This window comes from Chironomus tepperi, unplaced genomic scaffold, assembly GCF_022539635.2.
Source record: "Chironomus tepperi strain 1889 unplaced genomic scaffold, CSIRO-AGI_Ctep_v1 contig_85, whole genome shotgun sequence".
Lineage (NCBI taxonomy): Eukaryota > Metazoa > Arthropoda > Insecta > Diptera > Chironomidae > Chironomus > Chironomus tepperi.
This window is the reverse complement of record NW_027226207.1, coordinates 4,333,930-4,361,045: the sequence shown is the minus strand read 5'-3', so window position 1 is coordinate 4,361,045 and position 27,116 is coordinate 4,333,930. Positions and strand designations below refer to the sequence as shown.

Below are 27,116 nucleotides of genomic sequence, written 5' to 3'. Positions count from 1 at the left end.
TATGGATCAGTAAAGTAAATATGTATGTATGTAGCTGCGGAAATATTGACTTTCAAATCATGTCAACGACGTATATATTTCTATTTATTTTTAGATTGTGCATTTCAATGAAATTATTTTAATCTTTTTTATTTTTAAAGTTTCTGCAAGAGACATTCGTAATGAACTTTAGCAAACGTGTGCTTTTCATGTTTGACTTTTCAACCCGTGTGCTTGGCACTTTGCATTATTTTTTTGTGTGATCATTTTGGTGTTTTATCTTTTGGAATTTTATATTTTTCAACTGAAATTGTTGACAGTTTCAAGTAAATTTTTTCTGAGGTGTTGAATGGAAAAATTACTGCGAGATTTATTTTTGTAGATTAAGTTGTGCATTTTTTGATACGTATTACAAGCTGTAATTTCAGACTGAAACTTGAATTAAGTTATTAGCGGAGGTCAGAGTCGACTTTAGATTTACATGAAATCTAGTCGACTATAGTCAACTTTTCTATACAATATTCGAGTAGAATTCAAGCTTTGAGCCTTTAGATGCCTTTAACAAGCTTGATTGAATGAAACATGATTAATTTAGACATTTTATATTAAAATCAAATTTTAACATTTGGCTATCTGACATTAAAATCATCTATGCCTTTGAGATTAAAATCTATTATAGAAATTTTGAAAATTCAACTTCAATCTTGATCCAGAAACTTGCAAAGTTTGAGTCAAAATCTTTCCAAATTTCAAATTCTTCAAAAAATCAAGAAATTCTTAAAATTTAAAAATCAAAGGAGAAGATTCGAACATCATCATTCAGAGATGCACATCTCTCAAGAAATCTTTGCCAACTTTCTCGACTTTAAAGTCTACACTCATTTCGTTAGCTAACTAAATACCTTATATATTGTCAAATCTTCAAACCTAGAATGTCTCTTCAATTTCCATATTGAAATAATTCCATATCATTCCATCAATTCACATCTCCAAAAAGCGGAAAAATTTCCATTTTATTCAAAAATTCTAATTAAAAGAAAAACAAGAAAAATTTGTAAATATTAAGAATAAATAAAATTTTTTATCTCATTTCTTTTAATATCACCCTAATAAATATTTTAACAATTTTCAAACATTTCATGTTCAATAAATAATTTTTTGTTTCTTATATAATTTTAATTTAAAATGCTATGTATGTACGAGCCTAAAAGAAAGTAATAATTTTTTTGAAAAAAGCTTTTTTTAGCGAAGGAAAAAGATTTTGTTTAATTATTAAAAAATTTATTTTTTTGGTGTGTTTTTAAGTGGATATGTTGGTGATTGGGTTGTTAGAGTTGAGGGTAGACTGGGTTTTGCAGGAATTTTGCTACAAAATTGAGAAAATCTCTACTTTTGGAAACAAAATTCTAAAAAAAGTTGACAAAAATAATTGAATCGAAAAATTGGATAAATTCAAATCTGTAAATTTTGGGACTTGAACCCATCCTTCCTTAAGTGAAAATAAGATTTTCAATTAGTCTAACTCTGAAACTTTTTAAGTCAAAATTGCACAATTTTAAGATTGACAATATTAAATTTATATTCTTATGAAACTTAAATTTCAAAAACCCTCAAATTCTTTTTGCATAATTAATGAAGTAATTCCACTTCCAACCACCATCACATCCATCACAAAAAAAAACACTTTTATGCATTTTTTTGTTAATTTTCTTCCGTTATTTCATCCTTAAAATTTCATAAAAAAGAAAACAATTTACTTTTTTTTGCTCAATATAATGACTTAATAATGTAATAAATCATTAATTGCATTATTTTTTTGTTTTTTTAATTTTCTAGCTATAAACTCTGCCATTATTATTATTATTTTCATCATTTTTTTTACTTCTTTTGTTTTAAAACTTCATTTCGACATAATAATTAAATTAATCCTTATATTTATTTAATCACCAGTATTGTGTTGCTGTTATTCTTGTAGTTATATCGTGATGTAGCTGCATCTCGGGCAACTGCTTTTTTTTATTTATTTACTTTTTTTTCGAGTTAATTTTTTGCATCATTATCTCTACTGTAATTTTCATCTTTATAGTTTCTTTTATTATTCGTAAGGCTCATTTTTGAATTTTTTTTTATGAAATCCACTTCTTTTTTTATTTTTTTGCATCTATTCTATAGCTTCTTTTGCTTAACACTTTTTTTGTCATCTTTAACTACGTCATCAGCTTCATTTCACAATTTTTTTTATCAATTTTTTATTATTAGAAAATGTCTTCATTTTCTTTATTTCAGATTTTTTATCTCAATATGTTTTTTGCTTCTTTTATTTAGCTGGGACTTAAAAGAACTTAGGGATTACACAAAAAATTCATTTTTACAAACAAAGTTATAATTTTTACATAATAATTTAAAATTGACTTAGTGTTAATATCTCATTAATTGAACTTTACTTTGAAATCAATGTGTATTTGTGTACTTAATTATATTAAAAAGTTTCTGCCATATGCTGATGGGGGAGGTTCCTTGAGAGATTTGGTTGGCTATTGCCAGAGATCCTATTTCCAAGTTAATTTCCAGTGTAACGTTTTCTAGCTCTGGCAAGTGCAGGTATCAATTTCATTTGTACCAAAACCAAACAGACGGAAGCTAGCAACAAAGAGCCTGCTTTAGGAGAAGCCTAAGAGAGGTCATGGATCGCAATTGATCTGAACGACCAGAGATGTAAGGAAGTTTGTAAATTAGTCTTAGAAGCACTTCTACATCGTAAATTGGAAATTCAGCTGAGATAGTCGTGCTTTTCTCAGACTTTGACAATTTAGTCTATTTGATACAATCTGAGTATGCCTTACGTACGAGTGCGTAGATTCATGCCTAAATCACAGTTCAATTGTCACTTTGGTGTCTCTAAAATCAATTCTCACGAATCACATCTGATAGGTGTAACATAAGTTCTATCTAAGATTCTAAGATTCCACCTTTTCCTCCCCATCAGCACAATCGCAGCTGAATTATCACTAATACAAATATCATCATCAACTATATATTAATGCAAATATTGCTATAATTTTTTCATCATCATTTCATAATCTCAATTAATTAATTATTGTATTGTATTAAGTCATATTCATCATCATCATCATCATTTTCATCTTTCATCTTCATTACGATTAATAATTTAGAATTCTTTAAGAACGCGTAACTAGAGCAAAGCTGCAGGGTTTCAATAAATCTTCATTCTTTAATTAATATAATAATTTTTTTAATTTATTTATTTTTTTATTAAAAAGTCTAGAAAAAAGTTTTTTTTTTCATTAATTTAATTTTATGGCGCTTTTTTTTTGATAAGAGCATTTTTCATAAATGACGATAAAAAGTTCTTCCTTACTCTCATTATTTTCAATAAATAACTGAAAAATTTATCATTATTATTATTTTTTAGTATTTTTTTTTCGTTGCGATATTATTGATATATAAGAAGTAACTTGTTTTTTATACTCAAAAAAGAGATATCCATTCACTCAAAAAACTTTCGTGTGGAGAATCAAAAAGGGGGAGAAAGAGTTTACGGATATAATTTAATTTTAAAAAAATGTGCGATTAATATGCAGTACTGATGCGACGTGGAGCATTTATTCGTTTCGCTGTCTCCAAATTACGTTTTCGTACTTCCTTTAGCACTTCGGCTGTCTTATCATGTGACTTTTGTGGCTTATGATGTTCATATCGGTAATACTCATACTTCTTATGATGTTCATGCTTTAAATTTGTTTGCGAATGACTTGGTGCATTACCATGATCCAAATGAACAAGTCGATGACCACCGGCTGCTGTATCGGGTATATCAGACATTGAAGAGCGACGTGCATAAATTTTTTGTGATTTAAAGATCGTATTACGTCGTGGCTTAACGTTTTCTTGCATTTGTTGTGTATATTCTGAATATGATTGAAATTCTGGTTCCGTTGATTTGGAAATGAATTTTTTAAGATTCTTTTCAAAAATATCCATTTTAAAAATTGATTTTCGTGGTTCATCAATAGTTTTTAAATGCTGTGACTCAATATGACCTTCGGATGCACGAGCACGACTACCTTTGAACATGCTAAGACTTAAGCTTAACGATTTGAAACTCAAAATTGAGGTTTTTCTTGTTGGCTCTTCAATTGGCGGCGTTGAGCGTGGAACTGACTTGATATTTGCTGACGATAGCTGAACTGTTGTGGGCTTTGACGTTGTCACATTTAAATTATTAGAAGGACTTGAAAATTGAGGTTTGTCATCTAAATTATATGATGAACGATAACCAAGTGGTGATCTCACTCTCATTGGTGCAGTTAAAGGAATTATTTGAATTTTATCATCATCATGCTCCTCATCAATTCTCGTTATTGATAAATTTAATTTCTTCTTTGTATCATCTAATCGCTTAAAGTTTTTTTTAGAAAATTTTTTACTATCTGTTGGTGATGTCTTTTGTCACTGAATTTCGCAAAACCCCATTTTACCATCTTCCTTTTGCTCTTCAATTATCTCTTCCTCCTCATCGCCACGTACAGAATCTGGCACGCTTGGATCACCGGTCAGCTCTCCCAGTGCATCTGGTGTGAAGAAAAATTCAAAAAAAAAAAAGAAAAAAGAAGAGGAAAAAAAGTCAAAACTTCATTAGGACATTTTTGAGGGAGAAGAAGAATTGAAATAAGAAAGTTTTTTTTTTTTTTGCGGAAGCCAAAAGGAAAAGAAGCTTTTAAAGGAAGTTTGGAATTTAATAAAATAAATTTGAAATATTTTTTTAAATATTATTTAAGACGCTTTACAGCCGTTTTTAAAAAGATTATTTTTTTAAAAATAGTAAAGGAATTAAAAAAGAGGCAAGATAAAAAAAAGTTAAGGTAAAAAAATATTGATAGGAAAGAAGAATTACCGAACAAAAGTCTTTTATACGGATTTTGTGGATAATTGTGGAGATAAATAAAGATGATCCACAACACACTACGACCAAAAATTAATTTTTTTCATTCATTTCTTTCAAATTTTCAGTCTTTTTTTTATCATTCTTTCATACTGAAAAAATATAACAAAAATTTCGTGTACAATGTGTGTATGTGTGTGCAGGACATGTGCTCGGATATTACTTGATTCATGCCTAATGTGTGTTTTTCATATGTTTCATGTGTGGACAGTTATGAACTTTTTTTTCTTTTTATCCGGAATCATAAATTTTACTATGGCTATACGCAGGCTGAAGTTGTAATCAACAATTGGTCACATTGAGATCGAAGTAAGAATTTCATAATCGAAAATTGAAAGTAAATTAATTGGAAAGCAAGATGTTGTGCGCTGGCACTACAACAAAGTCAGTTCTCTACGATTTCGGGTCCGACTTTACATACATAAAAGAATATAAAACGATATGGAAGGTAATACAAAAAAAAGTGGATTTTTAATTAAAACATGAAAAGAAGAATTTGATATTAATACATAGAAAGAAATTGACATTACAAAAATTTTATTAAGTTTTTTTTTTTAATTGAGCTCAAATATTTTTAATAAGAATCGATTGCTGCAGTCGTACAGCGATCAACCTAATACCCCAAGCATTACCAAGAGGAAAACCGCCTTTTTTGTCATAAAAATGAGTCGAAATCAGCCGTTACGGTGTCTTTAAGGCAACTTCGAGTCTTACCGTTCCCGAGTGGACAACTTGACATGATGTCTAGTTAATAGCTACTCTACGGTCGATTGCTGACATAATTTATGGATCGTTCCGAAAAAAATGTCATTGGTCGACCGTAGGTCAAGTTATTAACTAGACATTCTGGCAAAGTATCCAATCAGGGCCAATACGATGACGTAGCAATACCTTAATGACTACGTTGTGCTTTTTGGGTCCCTTATGATCCCTAAATGATTCTCAATAACACTCAATAATACCGAAACTCCCGTCCAACAGGACTCATCCCATCTCCAATATTCTCAATCATTCCCATTCCTTTTTGACATAAACTGCAAGAAATGAAGACAAAAGAAAATCTGTAGGACATTGGCATGAGTACCGTCAATAAGTCTAACTCGTCATGTCCAATTGCTATCAATTTAACCACAAAAAACTTAAAAAATCGGTCATTTGTGAATGCTTTGAACTCTTCATCATATAAATAATGCTAGACATTGTGTCTGTCTTTTATTCTCAAGATATTATTAAATTTTGACCTAAAATGCGGCAATTTAATGATAAAAAATTATTCTGCTTCACTTCAAGGACGTTAAACTTGGCCCATATATATTCTCATTGTGTTGCAGTAGATTTTTGGCATCGATTTTTTTGAATGAAACTTTTTTGCTCCATCAAGATTGTAAAATTATCAGTCGAATCCACCCCAAATTTAATTTCATGTAAATTTTATTCTGTGAAAATCATGCAAATTTAAATTAGGAAAATTTTCTATACCAAAAAATTTGATTTTTATCTAATATAAAACTTTATAGACATCAACGTTACCAAAGCTACACATGTAGTTAAATAATCAAATATTTGAACTCAAGTAAAAAAAAATGATTGAAGCATACATGAATAGCATATTTACCATGTGATACTAATCCCCTCATTTGCAATGTTGAAATTACTGGTGGACGAACTGGCTTATTATCGAGAATTCTTTCGATTTCTAACATTACGGATACTGATAAGCGTGGTAACAACTAAAAGTAGAGACGGAAAGAAATAACAAATACTCAATTAGGATTACAAGCAGCCACTTCACGGTCAACAAGGTCAAATCAGTTAAATTTTGATATTTTTTTGAATAAATTACTGATCAAGGTATCGGAACTAATGACTAAATAGCAACAGTTTAATTAATGCTTAGTCAAATGGAAGAAAATCAATCAATATCTAATTCGATTAAATTACTTGCTAATAGTATTACAAAAAATCACTGAGTGTAAACTTAAAAATTAGTTTACAATTGAAAAAATAGTCGATTGTTTGGAAAAATTACAGTTGACAGGATTCGTACATGCCAATTAGACACATTAGGTGTCACGTTACTAGATTTTGCGTAATTGAAACTGAGTTGCGTGGATATTAAGTGATTGTTGATAGGTTTCGAGATTATTTTTGGGCAATAAGCTGTTCTGGGTGAGCTTCGATTGGTACGAATGAAGAATGCTCCTCTATGGAGCATTTAAAGCTCGATTTATGCTCTTTTATCAATACAAAAATGAAGCTACTTCTATTTGACAGCTTTAAAGATTAAACACATTTTTGGAAATCCAATTTGGGATGTATCTAGTATGCCATTGACTATATCCATTGACAGACATTGACTATATCATAGAATATAACTTAGTAACTAACCTCAGTAGATTTCCCTAAACACTCAAATGCTAGACGTCATAAATTGATAATCCCGAAAACATCCTCCCAAAAATCCCAACCATAACTCACCTGTAAAGCTTGTAAATTCTGCGTCAATTGTTCACATGTCTTAGCTCCGATGAGTAAGCACTGAACAGGCTCATGTTTAAGTGACCATGCAATCGATAATTGTGTAAAACTACATCCGAGTTTTTCGGCTAATAAATTCAAGTCTCTAATTCTTTCTAAATGACGTCTCGCTTCCTCAACACGATCCTATAAATAAAAATATAAACGTGACATTTATAGAGTTAAATAAAATAAATAGCTTATGGGATTTACTTCTTTGGCTACTTCATCCTCAGTCCATGATGAATTTTGTGTTTTTGAACGTAATGAACCCTTTGAAAAGAATAAACGATCGGTACTTTCTGTTAAGTACATCCCAAGGGGACCCCATGCCATCATTCCAACACCGATTTTATTATACATTTCGGGTAAATAAAGCTCAGCGCGATCACGACAAAACATATGATATTCCGATTGTTCCATTATCGGTGTTACACAGTTAAATTCACGACAATTTGTATAGGCTTCCATAATTTCAGTTGTTGACCATTTGGAGCTTCCTACAATGATGAATTATAGTCAATTATTCATTTAATTTATGTATTTTTTTTTTAAAATAAATCTGTGTGTGTCCACAAGTTGATATGTATGACATTTATTTATTACAGCAGCAGTATGTGACACAACCTACCCCAATAAAGAACCCATCCTTTATTTATGACATAATTCATTGCTCGTACAACCTCTGTAACAACAAATAATAAATGAATAATTAAGATATTAATTATTTAAAAATCAAGACAATAATTCTGATTGAGAAATTTTTTAATTACCTTCCATAGGACACATTGAGTCTGCCTTATGAATTATTACTATATCGATATAATCGAGTTGTAAACGTTTCAGACTTGCCTGTACACTCTCGATAATGTGCTTTTTCGATAGACCACGTTCTTCTCCTCTGTAGAGAAATAGACATACGTTATGTGTATGAGAAATGAGAATGGAGATGGAGGAATGAAATATAGGGCGGGATTGAAATGATAAGATTGGAAAATTTATAAACATATGTACACTAGTGACTGCCTTCGTTAGGTTTTGTGAATGAGAAAGTTTTTTTGATTTGTTGATGTGTAATTATTGGAAGTTTGAATGGGAATTTGTAATTTTTCGAGGTATAATCGATGGTTTATTGACTTTTTGAGCTTGAACCTACACTTATGAGGGAGTTAGCCATATTGTGCTCAGATTCGAGTGAATTCCAGGTCGAATGATAGTCTGAAGTTGACAGAGTCAGTATTCAGCATAATATTGGCCTTTGTCTTTGAGTCATTTAAGAGATCCCAATTTATCTTCCATAAATCACAGAGCGTATAAAGGACAAAAAAGCTGGATTTCACCGTATCCGATCTCAAGGAGGAATTAGGTCAGACTAATACTTCATTTTTAAAGCCTTATTCCATATACACTGCACTAACAAAGAAATCAAGGTAAATGTAGCTTCACAGAATCCTCAAAAAACTCGAAAACCACAAATAAAAATAAATCTACATCCAGACAGACATAAAAGCGGATTTAAAAAGAATCCGACGTGAAACTAGCCTCAAGAGGATCAAGTGTGCTGCACGAGTAGCATCAATTCACATTCGTCTGACCAAACAAGCCACAAGAATTATAAACATTCCCAATATTCTTCTTCAACTTCCATTATTAAATCGATTCAATACTTAAATATAGATTCACACTTCGATGCACATATTTCTCAACTTGCACGATTATTCCTAATAATAAATAGCATCATCATCATAAACTTACTTTATGCTCCAATAAATTTTCACTGTCACAACATAAGTCATTCGTTTCCAGTTTGCTTTCTTTAATATCTTTCCCATTTCAATCTCCGCACGAGGTCCTGAATGCAAATCGGAAAGATCAAATAAATTAATGCCGCTATCATATGCCAATCTTATGATTGTTTCCGCCTGCTCCTCACTGATGCCATTTGCAAATATTGACCATGTGCCGAGGGCAACATTTGATACACGTAAGCCACTTTTACCGAGATTTTTATATCGTAGACCTAGATTTTTATATTAAATAAAAATTCATTACGTGTGAAATGATAGATGACAATGATGCCGTCATACCTGGCGTCGACGAGACTTGCTTTAATGATGTCTTTGATCCTATACTTATCGAGCGACCTAAAATATTCACAAGCATAATTACAAATAAATATTTTGTGAGGTAATCAATCGAACAAAATTACCCATATTTAAATCGAGCGTATTTCCACTAAATTCCTCCATGCAGTCTAAACTTGCGATTGGTGCGCACAATCTACGAGAAAATAAATTTTACGAAAAGAAAAAATTTTTTTTGTAAATAATATCGGATACCATAAAGTATTATGAGACTATCTATTTAAAAATTGTGTGAGAAAGGTCAGTAAAAATTCAAAGAAACAATTTTCGCATTTTTTTTATGACTTCATCAATGAATTTTCTGACATGTTTACGCTCACAGTTGTGGAAAATTCACTAAATTTTTGTAAATCTTTTGGGAATTTTTCTCACAACAAATATGATAAGCAACAGCGGTGTAGTAATTGGGTTGAATGCATTTGGCTAGACTGTTTGGACAGTTTTGAGCCTTATATGCATCAGGTTGTATCCAATTACTACACTATTAAGCAAAAATGAGGTTTAGGGCTTGATAATCAATTAGCAGCTATAGATGCATGCTTCTGTGTCACAATGCAGTCACTAGGGTACCGACACATCGTCGCGTTGACTACAAGAGATGAAGCGCACTAATGGCACCATAATGTGGCACATTCCAATGTCACATCCCAAATTAACCGCATCTTGCCGATCGAGACCCCTAAAGCAAGCACCCGAGTATGTCTAGAACTTCCTCCCAATAGGAAACCATTCAATCGATCCCTATTACTGCAAAAATAGTTCACCACACTCAAAAATTCCCTTATTGAAACTATATATGACACGATACAACCTCATTAATAATTCTAGGCATGAAACTGCTAATTAAATTTTAAATGCTGTGATTAAGAATATACAAGCGAGAGAGCAGAACGATGTATAATTACGAAAGTGAGGTTAATGACTTTATATTACATTTTCAAGTGCCGGAAGTTGTAAGCCAATGTTATTAGTCATATGCATAAATGTGGATGATAGAATTGATTTAAAAGCGGTATTGAGCCTTTTAATAGAAAAAGTTTATCTAACGAAAGGGATATGTTAGTTGGATGGTAGAAAAGGTAAGTTTTTGTTTTGTCGTTCCTTAAAGCCTTAAGACTTTGTGAATAATTTAAAATATTTCGAGGGTTTAAATATGTTCATGGGTATTTTTTGGGGCTGTTCTAAAGGATTTATATGGAATTTTTTCTTGATATTTATGAGGCTTTTCTTGTTAGGTGTACACATTTACACAAAAATCTTATAAAACAGCCTTGCCAGTGGTGTCCAAATGAATCTCTTTTTTTGCTGTTGTTCAATGCTGTGATGAAGAAGCTTTTGCTGTAATAAATTTTGTACGATGGGATTATCACATGCCCACACTTATGCACCTTTAAAATTTAATAAAGCAATAACCATTTTATGTATTTTAATGGAAAAATTTTTCATTTAATTATGGATTTGCAATTTTTAAAGGTGAAAATTTGGAGTGATATTCAGAGATATTGACGATTCGGTGCATTAAGCTGAAGATTAACCTTTCAATCGTATAATGTATGCATTAAAATTGCAGTTAAAATGAAATAAAATATTCAGTATTTAAAAAGTTTTTATTATTTAACAGTTGAGGCATATTTATGAGAAGGTAGAGTCAACTTCACCCTCATATATGAGGTACTCTTTCAGAAGTCACGTCATCGACTCGAAGAGTGCTTCATATATGTGCACAACTGTCGATTCAATACCTGGAAATTATTAAATACTTGATCTAGTTTTATAAATATAATGACATGAACATTCAGCAGTGGCGTAGCAATATTGAGGTACTTGAAGTTGCTCTGTTTAGAGTGTCAAATTTAATGATGCAAGAAGTCCCATTAAAAGGATTGATAAAGTCTTTAACTCGATGCTGAACACTTTAAAATCCTCATAAACTAGTGTCAAATTAATGTCTTGAAATTATGCTTGTACTTTAAAAGTTACAGACTAGTTCAAGTGTCACAACATAGTTGCTTCTGCACTGTTGAAGACAAAACGTCAAAATGACTTAAAAGCGCCCTTATGCTAACGTAGAAGCTGCAATTTTGTTCATTTTTAAGGCATCAAATTCAATTCTGACACAAACTCTAATTTGATACCTAAAATGTTGCTTACACAAAACTAGAATTCGGCCAGGAACAGAAAATCTGCATTTTAGATGCTCAGGCCTGCATTTTTCAGTTGTACCCCAAAATTCCAATTTTCTGCAGTTCATTAGCACCAAAATTCCAATATTCTACTGACATGTCACATAAACTCATTCACATATCAAACATATTGACCCACTTGCTTTGGATACTTAATGTTTTTTGTCGAATTGCTCAATAATTCAAAGCTAAACCTTTTATTTCCTATCTCCTCTTTTGAGCTTTTAAAACATAGATAAGTCTATTGGGATCAATGAAAAATTATGACTTGCTGTTGACTAATTTAAATATTTTTCCCCAATAACCTCTTTAGACTGATAAATTTTGCATAATTTTGTATACTCTAAATTGTAGTGTCCTAAAAAGTTTCGAAATAATTTTCCAAAAAATCAACTAAATGACTTTATGTAGACTACAGCAGTTCTAAGAGAATGCAGAGAAAAATCTACTGCAATGTGCATAAAAAAGCCTCATAAACTCAGCATTGAACTTACCTATAAATTGTGACATCACCGCCGCCCTCTGTTCCTTGCTGCTGTTCATTCATTTGGCCCTGGTTATTGTTATTATTGTTATCGTCTGTATTCTGGCATAAAGCGAGTGACATATTTTATTTTATATGTATTTTTATTTCTATTCAAATGCACCTGTGCTATATGTGCTCTCTGTCACTCTTATTATACTTTTTTTTATTTTTAAAAAAACCTCTTTTTATGCGATAATCCTCGTAAAATTTATTTTATATTTATTGATAAGATATTCTCTTAAATTCGACGGTTTTTACGAAGCTATTTTTATTATTTTTTATTCAAATCACTTTTAATTTATTTTTTTTTCTCACTTTTTTCTGTCATGTGCTATGAAAATATCAATAAATTTTGGAACTAAGATGAATAAGAAGAAGAAGGAGGACGAAGAAGTAACGAGGACGTAAGAAGAATAAAAACAGAAAGTTTTTTGGTAGGCAAAAAAGGATATTTTTTGTACCTTCTTATTGTTCACTTTGTTATGTAGTCACACACATAAGTAAAATCATTCTACATACATTAATAGCACAATGTTCTGAATCCGTTAGCTATATATAGCACATTGCAGCACTTAATTACACTACGCGATGTAAGAGGAAATTAAAATTTTAAGCAATAACATAAAAATTGTAGAGTGGAAAGTAGAGCACACTTCATTGGTTGATAATCCAGTGAGAAAATAAGGAAGTAACCGATGAAGAGGAGAGGAGGAAAAAAAATATTAAATTTGACTTTCTGCAGCACGTTCTGTCGTAGTTTCTACTTTTTTCTCACATTATTATTAAAGGCATATCCACTTCTGGCATAACTATTATTACTTTCTCATGTAATTCTTTACTTGTAAGCACTTTTTTAATTAAGAATTGTTTATTGATTATTTTACTTCCTCCTTTTTTGTTTGTCTTTTTTTATATGAATTTTGTCCATAAAACAAAATTAAAAACTTTCAAAAAACTATTGAAATAAAACTTTTCTATCTATTTTTTTATATCTGCACTATATGCACACAATTATTTCATCTACACACACGTACACACAAGTGTATTGACGGGATTTATAGATACATGGAACTTCTTATATATTCTCTCTTTAATTATAATTATTTTAATAATTATATTATTAGTATTAATTGTATAATTCACATAAGCACATATCTGTGGAATAGAAATAAAGAGGTAATGTTACTATTGAGGTTTAGGTTGGACTGGGTATGATCTATACTGGAAGGGACATGGCGGAGAAATGGTGAAAAATCAGGATCTAGCCTAGCGTCACTCCAGCGACAGTAAATTCAACCAAAGTCACACCAGCCCGAGGTCAGATGATTCACCATTTCAACGTCATGTGCCTTCAAGGTATATTGTATTAAGGGACTGAATAAGGAAAGGTAGAAGATGAATTGATTGATCAGCATTGAGTTAGTTAATGTTATGATAAAGTTGCATGCCTAGAAAAGTGTAAAATGGTCTGATTCTGACTAGACATTATTTACTTTAGATCGACCTTTCCCTAACCCTACCCTCGAGAATGTAACAAGTGAACGACCCCTAAGGCTCCTAAAATGTCCTATAAATATCCCCCACCCCATTCCTCCAACCCCAATTTCCCCTCAACAATCAACAAAACTATAGCAAACTATTTAGAAAATGAAAATTGTCAATGTCCGTTTCCGGAAATAACTGAAAATTAGTCGATGTCATGGCCGATAATCATCATGAGGAAAAAAAGAGTTTGTAGCTCTTAGTCATTCAATAATCAAGTTTATAGGCATAGCCGTACTTATTATCCTCAATTCTCCTTTCATAATCAACTTTATGTCAACATTCTCGTTACTTTACGATGACGAAAAATTGCAGCATTCTCATATGGAAATGATGATTTTCATTGCAGACACAATTCATCGATTGATGTGTAGTGAAAGATAGGAACGAAAAGTTGTGTTTATTGCAATCATACAGAACGCATGTATGGATTTTTTTTTGTTCATTTTGAATTGTACATAGACCTTCCGGCAGTCATTTTTGAGTGATGTGGATACAATAGAAGGCCACTTTGGTGTTGGAATTTTTTTAATATTGAGAATAGAATCATTGAAACATGTAGAATAAGGTGTTGTAAAAAAACAATTTTTTTTATGGACAGAATATCAGGACATCTGCTTTGTGGCTTTTCTAGGATATTCATTGATTTTTTTATTCTGTTCAACATTGAAACTAGGCTAGCAATGTTCAAGTTGCGGCTAAAGCCGAATGAAATATAAACATGTTTACCGATCACGCATTGTTTGGACAATGTTATTATTATTGTTATTTCGCATGTTTGGGTTGGAAGGAAAATATAAAGAACAAAGGGTGCAAATTTATGAGTAGACTTCCTTGAACTAGTGATAACTTAGCATTAATCTAATGGTAATTTTTCTATGCGATATGGAAGTTAGTTTTCTTAGTGAGTTAGGCTTTCAAAGTTTGTGAATTAATGAAGGTAGTATGGCTCCTATGGGATTTAATTAGCAAAAAACATGTTCCTTTAAATTTCTTTTGGGGCTTGACATTTAGATGAACTGAAAAATGGGATTTTTGTGTCATTTTGACTCTATGTTGAGGAATTTTTGGAGAAACATCTAGACATGGAATTTTATGTAGCGTAAGATCTTCCTGTGCTTTAAATGATTGACGTCATGAGGGTTCGTACATAGATGACGTCTTAATCTTAGAACAAAGTTGATATGGAGCTCTATGACACTTTATTAATTTGTTTGAATGTTTATATTGAAGTAGGACGTCCTTAGTTCAAGATCCTAAAGTAGTTACATTCCTACTTCATCTCAAACTTCTCACTTTAAAGCTCAAACGGAGCTTGTACATTTATTCCAACAATATTTTTCCTCTTCCAAAAAGTTGCACAATTCCACACAAAAAAACAATATTCCTCATACATTATCAGCACTTCCATCAGACTCATAATGTTCAGTTTTTGAAACCACAAACACAATTAAAAAATATGCAATAACACAAAAGTTTCCACGAGTACTCTACGATGTATCCTATCTCATGAAATTAAAATGAGTATATCACTATTTGACCTAAAGCATCAACACTTGTTCTACTCTACACACATCAGGATAGAGCTTCAAAAAAATTAAGCAATTTTCATTTATAAATTTTTCAGTTTCACACATAAAAAAAAACTAAAATAAAATAACAGTTATGTGTATGCAGCTATGAAATAAAGATAAGAAAAGAGGATGAGAAGAATAAAAGGAAATTTTCCTCTTAAGTCCTTCCTTTTGACTCGGTTCTTATAGTCTTAAAGAAAATGAGCAACGAGATGTTACTTTATACGATAAAGAATAGAATATGGGGAATGAAAAGCACTTCTTATTCTCAAGAATAGAGCCGTCCATGTGCAGCAGTAACGATAAAATGCGAGTGAACATGAACACACTACAAAAAAAAATATGTATTCTGTGAGTGAGAGAAATGGATAGAGAAAGACACAAAAAAAGGAGAGAGTGAGTAAGAGCGTGCATAACATGTACACGGAGCTTGCTATATGAAAAGTCAGGAAAAATCAATGAATTTTATGAAAATATTTTTTTTTTTCTCTTCCTCATTTTATCCAGTGGCGGTGCATGACACACACAATATCCATTATCATATCGATATTATTATTAATCTAAATATATATTCATCCTCGCACAAGTCGTACATGTTTGTCAGAATAAATGTACATTAAAAATTGACGATGACAAAAAAATATTTATTTTTTTTATGTGCATTTATAATTTGCTTTATTAATGATTGATTGATTGAATTTGATGTGAGGCTTCACTGTATGACATACAACTGATGTTTATTGCATGATAGCTTTCTATGTGATTCCGTTTTTAGAAGTATACATGAGAATGATGTGCGGGAGATGTTTGTAGGATTTGTGACTTTATGGACTCCCACTAGATTATATTCTCAACTTTTGACTGGAGTAGGTTCATCCCGAATGGATATAAACTAAACGAAGTAGTTTAGGCGAACGGACGCCTAAACTAAAGTATGAATTAAATTTAATGGAATTTTTTGATGGGATTCTGAATTCCTATGTTAGGATCCTCTAGGGCACTACCATGGTAGCCTAGAGGGTCACACCACACCAACGACTAGATTTTTGTGACTCTAGTTTCAATGAAGTAAGAGAATAATTCAAAATATACTCATCTAGAGAAAGATCAATAGACTCAATCCTTAATCAAAGCTTCGGCTGCAATCAAGTTTTACCATCAAGCTGTACCGCGCCCCACACGTTGCAATACCAAAGAAACCAACTCCAGATCCCCTATCTCTTCTAGAGTCTAGAGAGACATCATTCAAGAGTCTAGCCATCACAACCGAATAATCCCCAATAGAAAAACAAAAACACAGAAACTTTTTCTAGTTGTTGTTGTTAAGAGAAAGAGAACAAAAATTGTGAGAACCAAAAAGGATAAGGAGAGTGAGAAAAGTACTCAGTTTATCCTTGACAAACACATAATACAAAATTGATTGCCCAAAAATTGATCTTGAATTATCGCTCTTTGCATTTTAGTGATTTTTTTTATTGTACATTTCGATTCCTCCTTTTTTTGTTTGAGATTCATCGAGAATTAAATCAATGTGGGGGCATGGAATTATATTCAAATTTGAGTAGTTTATTTTTGTGAGTTAAATTTACATAATTTTTATGTCTATTTGTTGGTTTGAAACCCTTTCAGGCAATTTTCATACCATTTACGAATTTTGCTGCTCCAATCCCAATAAGAAATAAACAGAAGCAGAAATTGCTATAAAATTGATGCAATTTGAACTTCCGCAAGCTGCCATTTCTTTATGTGAAGATAAAATCTTTATAATGAGTATCGTAGCAGCTATTGACAGAGTAATAAAAATCTAAAAGCACTTGAAATGACTGAAGTATAGCAATACTTATTCATTGCTGTAATTTGAGTCTTAGCTGCATATGAGGAGAATTTTTTGAGCATGATTGCGGTCGATTTTCTTTCTTTCTATAATTTGATATTATTGCTAAGTGGAATCGAGATGATTTATTAAGCAGTCTGTTCAAAAAGTTCAAGGACTTGGGGCTTTTAAGATAATTTTTTTTGGCGTTGAGTCTAATTAGGTTATCAAGTTGAGGATCATTAAGTTAGATAAATTAGAAGTACTAGAACACTTAAAATGCAAGCAGTGTTAATTTTCTCAGCATATGACGTCCAAAAGAGAGTATTAAGTAGGATTCTTCGTTTTAAGGCTGTTAATACAGACCCTTGGGATCGATAACTCGAGTACACTCAAGTTATTGTCTCTATTAAGTCAAAACTATATTCTGACAGAATATGACGGATGGTACGTCTGTGATTCTGTGTAAGAGACTTATAAAACCTTATAAAACTCAGAATCAGGATATAGAAATATGCAAATCCGGCGTCAGGTCAATAGAAAGACGAACTTGGCCTAAAACTGATACTAAGCTGGAATGAAGCATCCTCTCGCCATTTAGTTGGACTTTTTGGTAACACGATTGAATTTTGATTGAAAAATATTGAAGTCACTGCTTAAGCACGAAATAAATTGACCAGATTATAGCGGAATTTTGTGTGAAAAAGATGACTAGAGTCGACTTGGTTCCAAACAAAATTCGAATCGACTTCGAGGTCTGGACTATAGATTATCATATTCATCAAATCACCCAACCTATGCTTGTCTAACAACTTTCAGACAACAGCTCAATTTACGCAAAAAATTAGAGCAACGAAAGCAGACTCTCAATTTAACAAAAGAATTGTCTTCTCCAATATCTCACAACAGCGTATGCTCCACTGCTTCACAGAGAAGAAAAACGTCATCATCGTCATCGTTCAGCCTTCATAAAAGTCTCACACAAAAAAAAATATTTCAATGAATTCACAAACGAGCAACTCCTCGAACCCACCCGCAGTCCTTTAATTTGCTTTTAATCAAAAGTCCCATTGTCAATAATCTACAAAAATTGGCCAGTAAGTAGTTAGAACTAAAAGTAGGCAGCACACGTTCATGTTAAATTTCCCAAAAAAAGTACGTCCTGCTGATAAGCTCTACAAGTCTCACAATCAGCAGTAATTGAATACAATTTCCAACTGGGCTTTTTATCAATTTCCGACTTGCTTTTTTCTTTTGTCTTTTCCAATTCCTCTCTCATTCTGAATCTTCTCAGTTTTATGCCTCAATCAATTTCCAATTTTCATATGAAACCTAAAGTTCTTTAGCTTAATGCATCGATTTATATTTTTATCATTATTACTATTGTCCATCGATTATCTCCTTTTTATCAAAATTATTTTCATATTCTAAGCCATAGCACTATCCATTTTACATAGAACATCCGAAAAAAGCAGAGGAAGACGAGCAGAAAAATTTCATTTACATTGATTTCCGCATTGCCTCCCTCAAACTACACAAAAAAAAATATTTTTTTTTTTCAACTTTTCTCTTCCATTCACTAGCACCAAACAATCCCACCCTTAATGCGAGAAAGTCATGGAAAGAAGGAAAAAAATAAATTTTTTATTCTTACTGTTTTGCAAATTCTTTTTGATGCTTTACAAAAAGCGATTTTTTTTAGTTATTTCAAAATCATTTTCGCATGTTCATAAATATAATTAATAGCTTTTTACTCAACATCATCGTTGGTAGTAGCGAGTTGGGCATGTGGAAGTTATGGTAGGTTAATTTTGTGGGAATTAGCTGAGAAATTGTGTCAGAATTTTAAGGGAGTGACGAGAATGACGTCAGGGATTCGTTAGAATATCTTAAATATTAAAGATAGGAATGTTATTAGGGTTATAAGGAACCTGACCTAATTTCTGATTGCAGTTAATGTTTATGGAACACTGAAACTGAAGGTAATGGCAGTGAAAAGCAGCAGTAGTGGCGTAGTGTCTAGAGTGTCGACCTATTGACCCTACCGATTTTATCAACCTTTTCTCAATTCCAGTGAAACTCCAGTCGGATTAGGGTGCTTTGTTTATTGAGTGTAAAGGAACCCAAAAGACACACGGCTTGAATAGTCAGAAAAAACAGAGTCCGAAGTCGACTTGTATCGACTTTTCCAAGCAAAATCCGAATCAACTTTGAGCTCCAGAAAAGAGTCGTCCTTAGACTGGCATGATTCTAGCTTCTAGCCTGGTTCTACAAAATCCAATTCCATTTTAAAGGCAAACTGTCCTGGGAACACTAAGTTTTGACTTATTAACATCGCGTGTCTTTAGAAAAAGAATTGAATTAAGCGTGCAGTCAGAAAACATTCAGAGAAAGTCCAGACTTCCTCAATTCCACCCCCATTACTACAATTTTCCAAAACACATCAATCTAGACAGACTAGTGACAGCTCTCTGTTATGAAAAGAAGAAAAAAGAGAGGATTTGTATTTTCTTCATGACGTCATAAATGCAGTAACCCCACTCCACACTCCACTGTCTCATGAAATTCAAGGACGACTTCCAAGAACTAAGAATCAATGTTTGGAATCGACCCAAATAATAAAATCTACAAAATTTCATCTCAAGGGTGAACTGCAAGCAATCGGTTAGTGATTTTTTTGCAGTAGATAGGTCAGAGACTTTTTTTTTCTTCCGCATTACGCTCTCACACTTGCTGTCTTGCATGAATTTTATGATTATTATTATACTTATTTGGATATCTATCCTATGCACACACATCTCTCTATCTCACTTCCTCACTCGATTAGTCGATTGCGAAATGAGTGAAAAATTAGTTTTTTTTTGTCAAAAATTTTCAATTTTCCTCGGTCAATGAGCAAAAAAAAATATATAGAAGAATTGTTTATGAGTACGTAATTCTGATCATCATCAAACACAAAATATAGATGTGAAAATGATTATTTTTAGAGTGGGATTTAAAGTGAGGAAGAAAAAAATTTTCATAAAAAAAAATTTTCTTTCTTCTTCTTTATATGAAAAATTAAAAAAAAAATCGAGGACGAAAACTCACAACAAACCAAAACACTAGAAAGATAAATAAAAACTGAGAGAGCAAGCAGAAATTCTAATTCCGCGAAAAATTTCTTTCCGTTGTGCACACAAAAAAATAAAGATATATTTTTTTATGTTCGTTCTACACATGCGTGTGACTCACTTTATGTTTTTAATTTTCATTCAGCTGCTCTCATTTATGAATTAAGTCAGAGAGACAATTTTTACTCAATTGCAGTTCTACATTCTCTGTATGTTTTGTTTATAATTCTTCTCGTACTCTGATTCTGTTTTATCATGTGATGAAAATGAGATTCATCATTTCCGTTGGACGTCCACCTTTATTTTAAATATCACAAGATAATGTTTACATTTCAACTCTTTTTTTTAATGTTTGGATTAAATCATTATGCGGGATATCGCAATTGAGTGTTTATCATTAACGAAATCACTTGCTTGTTAATTAATCTTTTTTTGGCTTGATCTTCAAAGAGATCTGCTCAATTGTTTATAGATTCAATTGGAGAAATGAAAATGTGTCATTGAGATTTTCTGTTCAATTTATTTTAGTCGGTCTTTTTCGGAGATTGGAATAACGGGATTTTGAAATTTGTATTGAAAGCTTTGGATTTATGAGCTTTTAAGCTTTTGATCTGTTGCGGTGATTTTGTCAGAATTTTTAAATTCGAATTTTGAGAGATTTTTTACAATTATTTTGAAAAAATTAGACAAATTCGAGTAATCAAACATTCTTAAACAGATGATTTTAATTACTTACATTTTCTAATGAATACAATTTCATGTCAAATCAATTTTTAACTTCACTGTTTAAATTAAAACTTAAAATTGAACTCTTGAATTGATTCGTCAATCAAAAAAATTTACTTAAAAATCAAAGATTACTTTGATATTTATTTTTGGAACTTTCATCAGACATTTGTTCTGTTAACATGCCTTCTTTGACTAAAGAAATGCACAACGAAAAATACGAGTGAAACAGAGATCTAGGAGATCTTTTGAAGCTCCAATCAATATAGTCTTTAACTCTGATTTTATAGAATGCAAGCGATCACGAGTGCTTTCCAAGAACTCATAGTAATGTACTTGGAATCGGTATTTGGCAAACGGTTGCAAACTATCGAGTCAGCTTCAACAAACTAAGGGAGACTTTGGAACACAGTTGATCTGTACGAGTAATTTTGCTTCAAACTTGACATTTCATGATAAGGTTCTCAAAAGTCAAGTTTATAACAAGAAAAATGGACGAATATTCGCAGCCTGTTCTACTCGGGATATTATGATATCATATTGCATAGGTTACTGACTCTAGGAAGATTACCGGCACGAGTCATCGTATCATCATCCCCACCTAATTTTATTAATAACAGAGAAAAGTATAAATAACAGAAGATTATGTTAATAAAGCAGAATTTAAATTCTTAATCGATTAAGCATAAGTGAATTAGTGTTGTTTAAGTGCTGAAGAATCTGTTAGAAGAAAGGTGGAAAATTTTCTGAATCTTTCATAAATGTTTTATTCAATTTAGAATAGAATTTGTTTTTAAGAATTGTCAAACAATGCTGTTGAATAAACCATAAATTAATGTTGACCTATATATGTACTTATACTAATCAAATCTTCACACAGATCCTCCCAGAAGCTACTAGAATCACAATTTGTAAGAGACAAATCCAAAAAATCAATAACTACATATCAATTCAATCAAATAAATTTATCATCTCATTATCTATTAACAAGAACATGAGTTTTATGTGAGTACAAGATGTAACAAGTTATAAATTATTTAGCAAAAAATAACAATCAAATTCTCATCATTTTTATCGATTGCCATAAAAAATCTGACACCAATCAATACTCCCCTAAAATTTATGCAACCCTCACATCCTCTTATCATTAGACCAACTGAAAAAAACTTAAACATATTTGAGATATCAACAGAACATGACAAATAAATCAAAAAAATCTAATTCCAAAATAATAAGAATCATTGTTAGTGAAGGTTTTACATTCGAAAGGAATAACGAGTATGGCAATAAAGTAAGATTTGTGATTGTACAGATTTACATATTAAATTTTCCGGAAAGATATTTATTGCAACAAAATTTTTTGAAGAAAAAAACATAAAAATATGACAAAAATGCTGAAATAAATCAGGAAGGAATTTTGGTTTTTCACCATGTCTCACTGGCTTTTATTTTCGGGGTTTGTTTGTGAATGATGTGAAATTTTGAGATGAGTTGGAAATCAGTGAAATTATTCCAATTTTTCAAGGTGCCAGACAAGATTCATAGACTTGTGCCAAGTCATGTTTCGTTAGAAGCTCAAGATACATTTTGTGATTTTTATCAGCTTATGAGCTTGAAAATGAGTGAAAGAGTCACTAGCGAGTACTGGATGACTCTAGTAAAATTTTTTTAGATCCAAGACAGTTTGGAACGTCCCTAAATACCACAAATCGACTAATCAATCAAAAATGCAACCACAAGATGGCGTGACTCTGATTTTGTGCCGGTTTCACGTGGGTTGTTTCACGATTTAATGCCAAAATCACGTCCTCCTACCCGAATTGTGTTTTCCAAGCTCACTGTCTGAAATTTGTTTGAAATGGACCATTTAGGGTCATTTAGGGATATCTATCAATACACATCACTGACAATCCATCCTAATATGTTTTATTTCACAGATTTCTATTCATCATCCTTGCAGTTCAGCAATGTTTTGCACATCCTGTAACAAATACACTTGAATGCATTTTCGACGATGATATAGTTTTTACAATAAAGGGATATTCATGCATTCTGGTTGATATTAATGTAAATGTCACTGTACAAACACAGAAGATACGCTTTACAGGTATACATAAAGCTAAAAAGAGCAATGAGGATGTTGTGAATATAAAAATAATGAATTCGCATACACCATTTATTGTGCCGGAGATGCTTATGGAGTTTTCAAATATTGAAGGACTTCAAGTTCATATGAGCTCGTTGAAACGTTTACAGCCATTTGTACTGTCAACAGCACCGAATTTGAAGAATATAATCATTCAGGATAATCATATTCAAACTTTAGAGCATGGCGCATTTGAAGGCCTTGAAAATTTACAGCATTTGATGTTGATAAATAATCATATTGAGAATATCGAGGCAGGTGCATTTTTTGGTCTCTCACAACTCAATACTTTATGGCTCACACATAATCGATTCACAAATTTACCACCGACGACCTTCGGAAGCTTAATAAATTTGCAAAAATTGTTCATTACACACAGCTATCTTACGCGTATCGACTCACAATTGTTCAGGAATTCGACACAACTTCAGCAGCTGACTCTGACTGACAATAAAATTAATGAAATTGAATCGACATTTATTGATGAATTGGGAAGCTTGGAGTCATTACAACTAAAGGATAATATTTGTGTTGATGAGAATTTTTCGTATCCAGATGGTAAAATTCGTAAGGATGAATTGACTAGAGCACTTGATAAATGTTTTGACAATTTTGCTGTCGGTGATCACAAGAATCTTGAAACACCTGAAACTACTGTTCAAAAAATTGTTCTGGAAATTCAAGGAAAGTTTACAATTTATAGTGAAAATGGGGATGTTTTATATAGTAATTAAGTGATTAAAACTGAGTCCCATGTTTGTGGCCCAAAAAACTGAATCCCGTGATTGATGCCGATCAGTTCGATCATGTTTTCGACACCTTAATCCAGTTTGAACATGAACTTATTTTGTTTGAAAAGTAAATAAATAATTATTACTCTAGAAAATCAGTTCAGAAAGCAAACATTTCAATTTTATTGTATTTCCTCAGTAAATTATGAGTTTCAGTTCATTGTATTTAAGTCTATAGATCAATAATGGAGCAAACAATAAAGCAATATCTGGAAGATCATCAAATATATTGCTAGACACGAGAAAACAGAGATTGATTCAAAAGTAGACTTATGTCCTAACTCTCCTAAATGAGCATGCTCACCTCTTTGTGTTTTCGGGAAGTTGTATAGACTTTTAAATCGAGTTCATGGGTAACTAAACTTCGACTCTAAATTATAAAAGCTCTTAGATTGGAGTTAATGTTGATGAATTTTGATTACTTACTTACTTACTTCGCTGGTCGTGAACTCCCATAGGAGTCGCCTGAAGCTGGAATTATCGCCAATTTTGTGAATTTTGATTTGCAGACTGAATTTAGTTTAGCATTCTTCCCTAGAAAGTACGCTGCGCTGTTCAGCATTTTTTTATTAATGAGACTAAGCCATTAAGCTAGAGGCTAGTTAAAAACAAGATGAAAGGCTGAAAAAGATCATACTTTTTGAAGGACATCACTTAAAAATGAAACCATTCCAGTTCCAGTTTTTCAAGAATAAATTAAATGCCGTAGAACACATCTTAATTACTTTCCTGTTCAACTATACCCTGAAAGAAAATTTTAATGATACTCACTTATATTACTGCTTTTAAGCACTTTCTGGAGAACTGCAGCATAATGCAGCATAATAACAATAATTAACGAAACAGCACGCAAAAAAGGCAAGAAAAAAGTCACAATTTTCTCATTTTTTGTTCAAATTTTTGTCTCATTTTATTTTTTATTTCTCATTTTTCTTCATCATTTTTTTCTGTTTTTTTCTCATTTTGTTCTACTAAATTTTAACTTATCGACAACGTATATGATTTCCACTTGTTTTTTTCATTCATTTTTGTTCTTCATTATTCATTAACATAAAAATTTTCATCATTTTTATTTAAATTTTTTTCTCATATTAGAAAAATGAATTTAAACTTTTTTTTATTAAAAAATAATTATTAAAACTCAATAAAAGTGGGGGGCGTAGGAAGATACAAACATCTTAAATTGATGATGTGAACTGAAATATTCTTTAATGTTCACACGTTTTACTCATTTTTAAGATGATAAATCGTTAACTTTTAGTGAATAATTGCACATAAAAACATAAATTAAAATTATTGCATCATTCTTATAGTTTTTTTGTCAATTTTTTATACTTTTTAAATTTTTTTTTACCTTACTTAAAGTTTCTAAAAAATCGAATTAGACTCAGTTTTTTTTTTCATCTTTTTTTAATTCTAAAGTTTACAATTTCTCTCATTTTTAAATATTTTTTAGTAAAAATCATCTAAATGTTTGATCTTTCATGCTTGTGTGTGTTTACGTGTGTAATTTTTATGTGATGACAAATGCGTTTCTCATTACTTTTTTCAACCTTTTTAGTGATCTTGTTTTTATGGAGCGACTGGAAATTTGAGTTTCAAAGTTTTTCACTTTCAGCTTTTCAAATTCAATTGATTTTGAGTTTTAAACAGTTTTAACAACACATTTGAGAGTTAAGACTTATAAACACTCATTCAAATGTTGTCATCATGACAAGTCGATGTGTGTCGATCTGTTAATTACCTCAAGCTGAAAGAAGAATTTTGAAAGTTAAATTTTCAGACACTCACTGGAAAATGGTTTGAATCATGAGGAAAATTTTGAAAATTATTCAATATTTGATTCGTCTTTAGTTTTGAATTTAAAACTTGATTGTATAGTTTTAATGATTTTAGAGTAATTCATTAAGGACAATCAACTGCTGCACCAAAAGAAATCCATACGAAGTTAACTTCAACTTCAAACTTCATATTTCTTCCAAATGGCTTCAAAATTGAACCTTTCGTCGCTCAGATTAGGATGCAATTCATCAAAATCACCAAAAATTCGAATAATTCCTAATTTTCAACTTCCATGATTTAAAATCATTTTCATTTTAATTTTTATGGAGATTTTATTTAATTTTTTTTTAACATTTTATTTATGAAAGTGAAATTGAACGAAATTATTAGTTCCAGTTTTAAGCAAATTAAGTCTCAAAAATTGTGTGGTAATATTGATTTGAGCTTAATTTATCGCTCACACCTTACGAAACTCAAAGTCTGCAATCGTTCAGTTCAAAACTGAAAGAAATGGAATTGTGGATTTAGATCAATAATGTTTATCGTTAATTTGAGATTTGCTTATATTTTGAAGAATATTTCGAACTTTTCGAGTTTATGGATTATGAAATAACTCATTAAAATCTTAAATTGATGAAATTTTGAGGTCAAGTTGCAGAACTTTTAAAAAACTTTCCTAAATTTCAATCATTTTTCTTCAAAAATTGATCGAAACTATTTCAGTCTTTGAAAAAACTAAAAAATTTCAAAAATCCTGCAAAAAATTCCTCAAAATTCATTAAAAATCTTTCATATTTCTCTTTCAGTTTTACGATTTATTTAATTAAGTTTTTTAGATCCTTTAATGTCGCACTGATACAATAAAAAAATTCATTTTTTGCTTTTTAAACTTTGAATGAAGTTAAATTAATGTATTTTAATGTATTTTCACTAATAATTTTCTTCTTTTATTCATCTAATTAACAACATTTTTTTGTTTAAATATTTCATTTTTAATGACAATAATTAGTTAAGATTTATAGGTTTTCTTGAATTTGATTTCATTTTGAATGGGAAAAGGTCTGCGAAAAGGGTTGAAATTTAAATTCTTTTGTGTGTTAAATGAAAATAATTCTGAATAATAAATTATTGTAGAATTGTTGATGATTCTGCTTGGTATTTTGGATGTATTTACAACTCTCAAATTGTAGATACCTAAAATCATCTAAACAGAACTTTCAACAATCCCAAAAATCTTTCTAATATTTAATAATAAAACTAAATCAAGCCAATTAAAAAAGCTTCAAAAATAAGTTTTGTACTTGAACTAAAAGCTAA

General features: G+C 31.1%; 1 protein-coding gene across 1 annotated transcript; it reads right to left on the bottom strand.

Moving 5' to 3' along the window:
• Positions 1-2,847: 2,847 nt before the first annotated feature.
• On the bottom strand, positions 2,848-13,721 carry LOC139086089 (voltage-gated potassium channel subunit beta-2-like). Its single transcript, XM_070634401.1, has 10 exons — positions 12,281-13,721; positions 9,669-9,739; positions 9,547-9,603; positions 9,215-9,479; positions 8,233-8,360; positions 8,091-8,144; positions 7,673-7,959; positions 7,421-7,606; positions 6,558-6,672; positions 2,848-4,571 (listed from the first exon to the last, which is right to left on the bottom strand). Exons 1-10 carry the CDS (start codon positions 12,391-12,393, stop codon positions 4,450-4,452), a joined length of 1,398 nt encoding a protein of 465 aa, XP_070490502.1. The 5' UTR covers positions 12,394-13,721; the 3' UTR covers positions 2,848-4,449.
• Positions 13,722-27,116: the final 13,395 nt, after the last annotated feature.

Coding starts and splice junctions, on each gene's coding strand:
- LOC139086089 (XM_070634401.1), bottom strand. CDS start 12,393: ATGTCACTCGCTTTATGCCAGAATACAGACGATAACAATAATAACAAT. Junction 9,740..12,280: donor GGTGATGTCACAATTTATAG/GTAAGTTCAATG, acceptor ATTTTCTCGTAG/ATTGTGCGCACCAATCGCAA. Junction 8,361..9,214: donor AAAATTTATTGGAGCATAAA/GTAAGTTTATGA, acceptor ATTTCTCTACAG/AGGAGAAGAACGTGGTCTAT.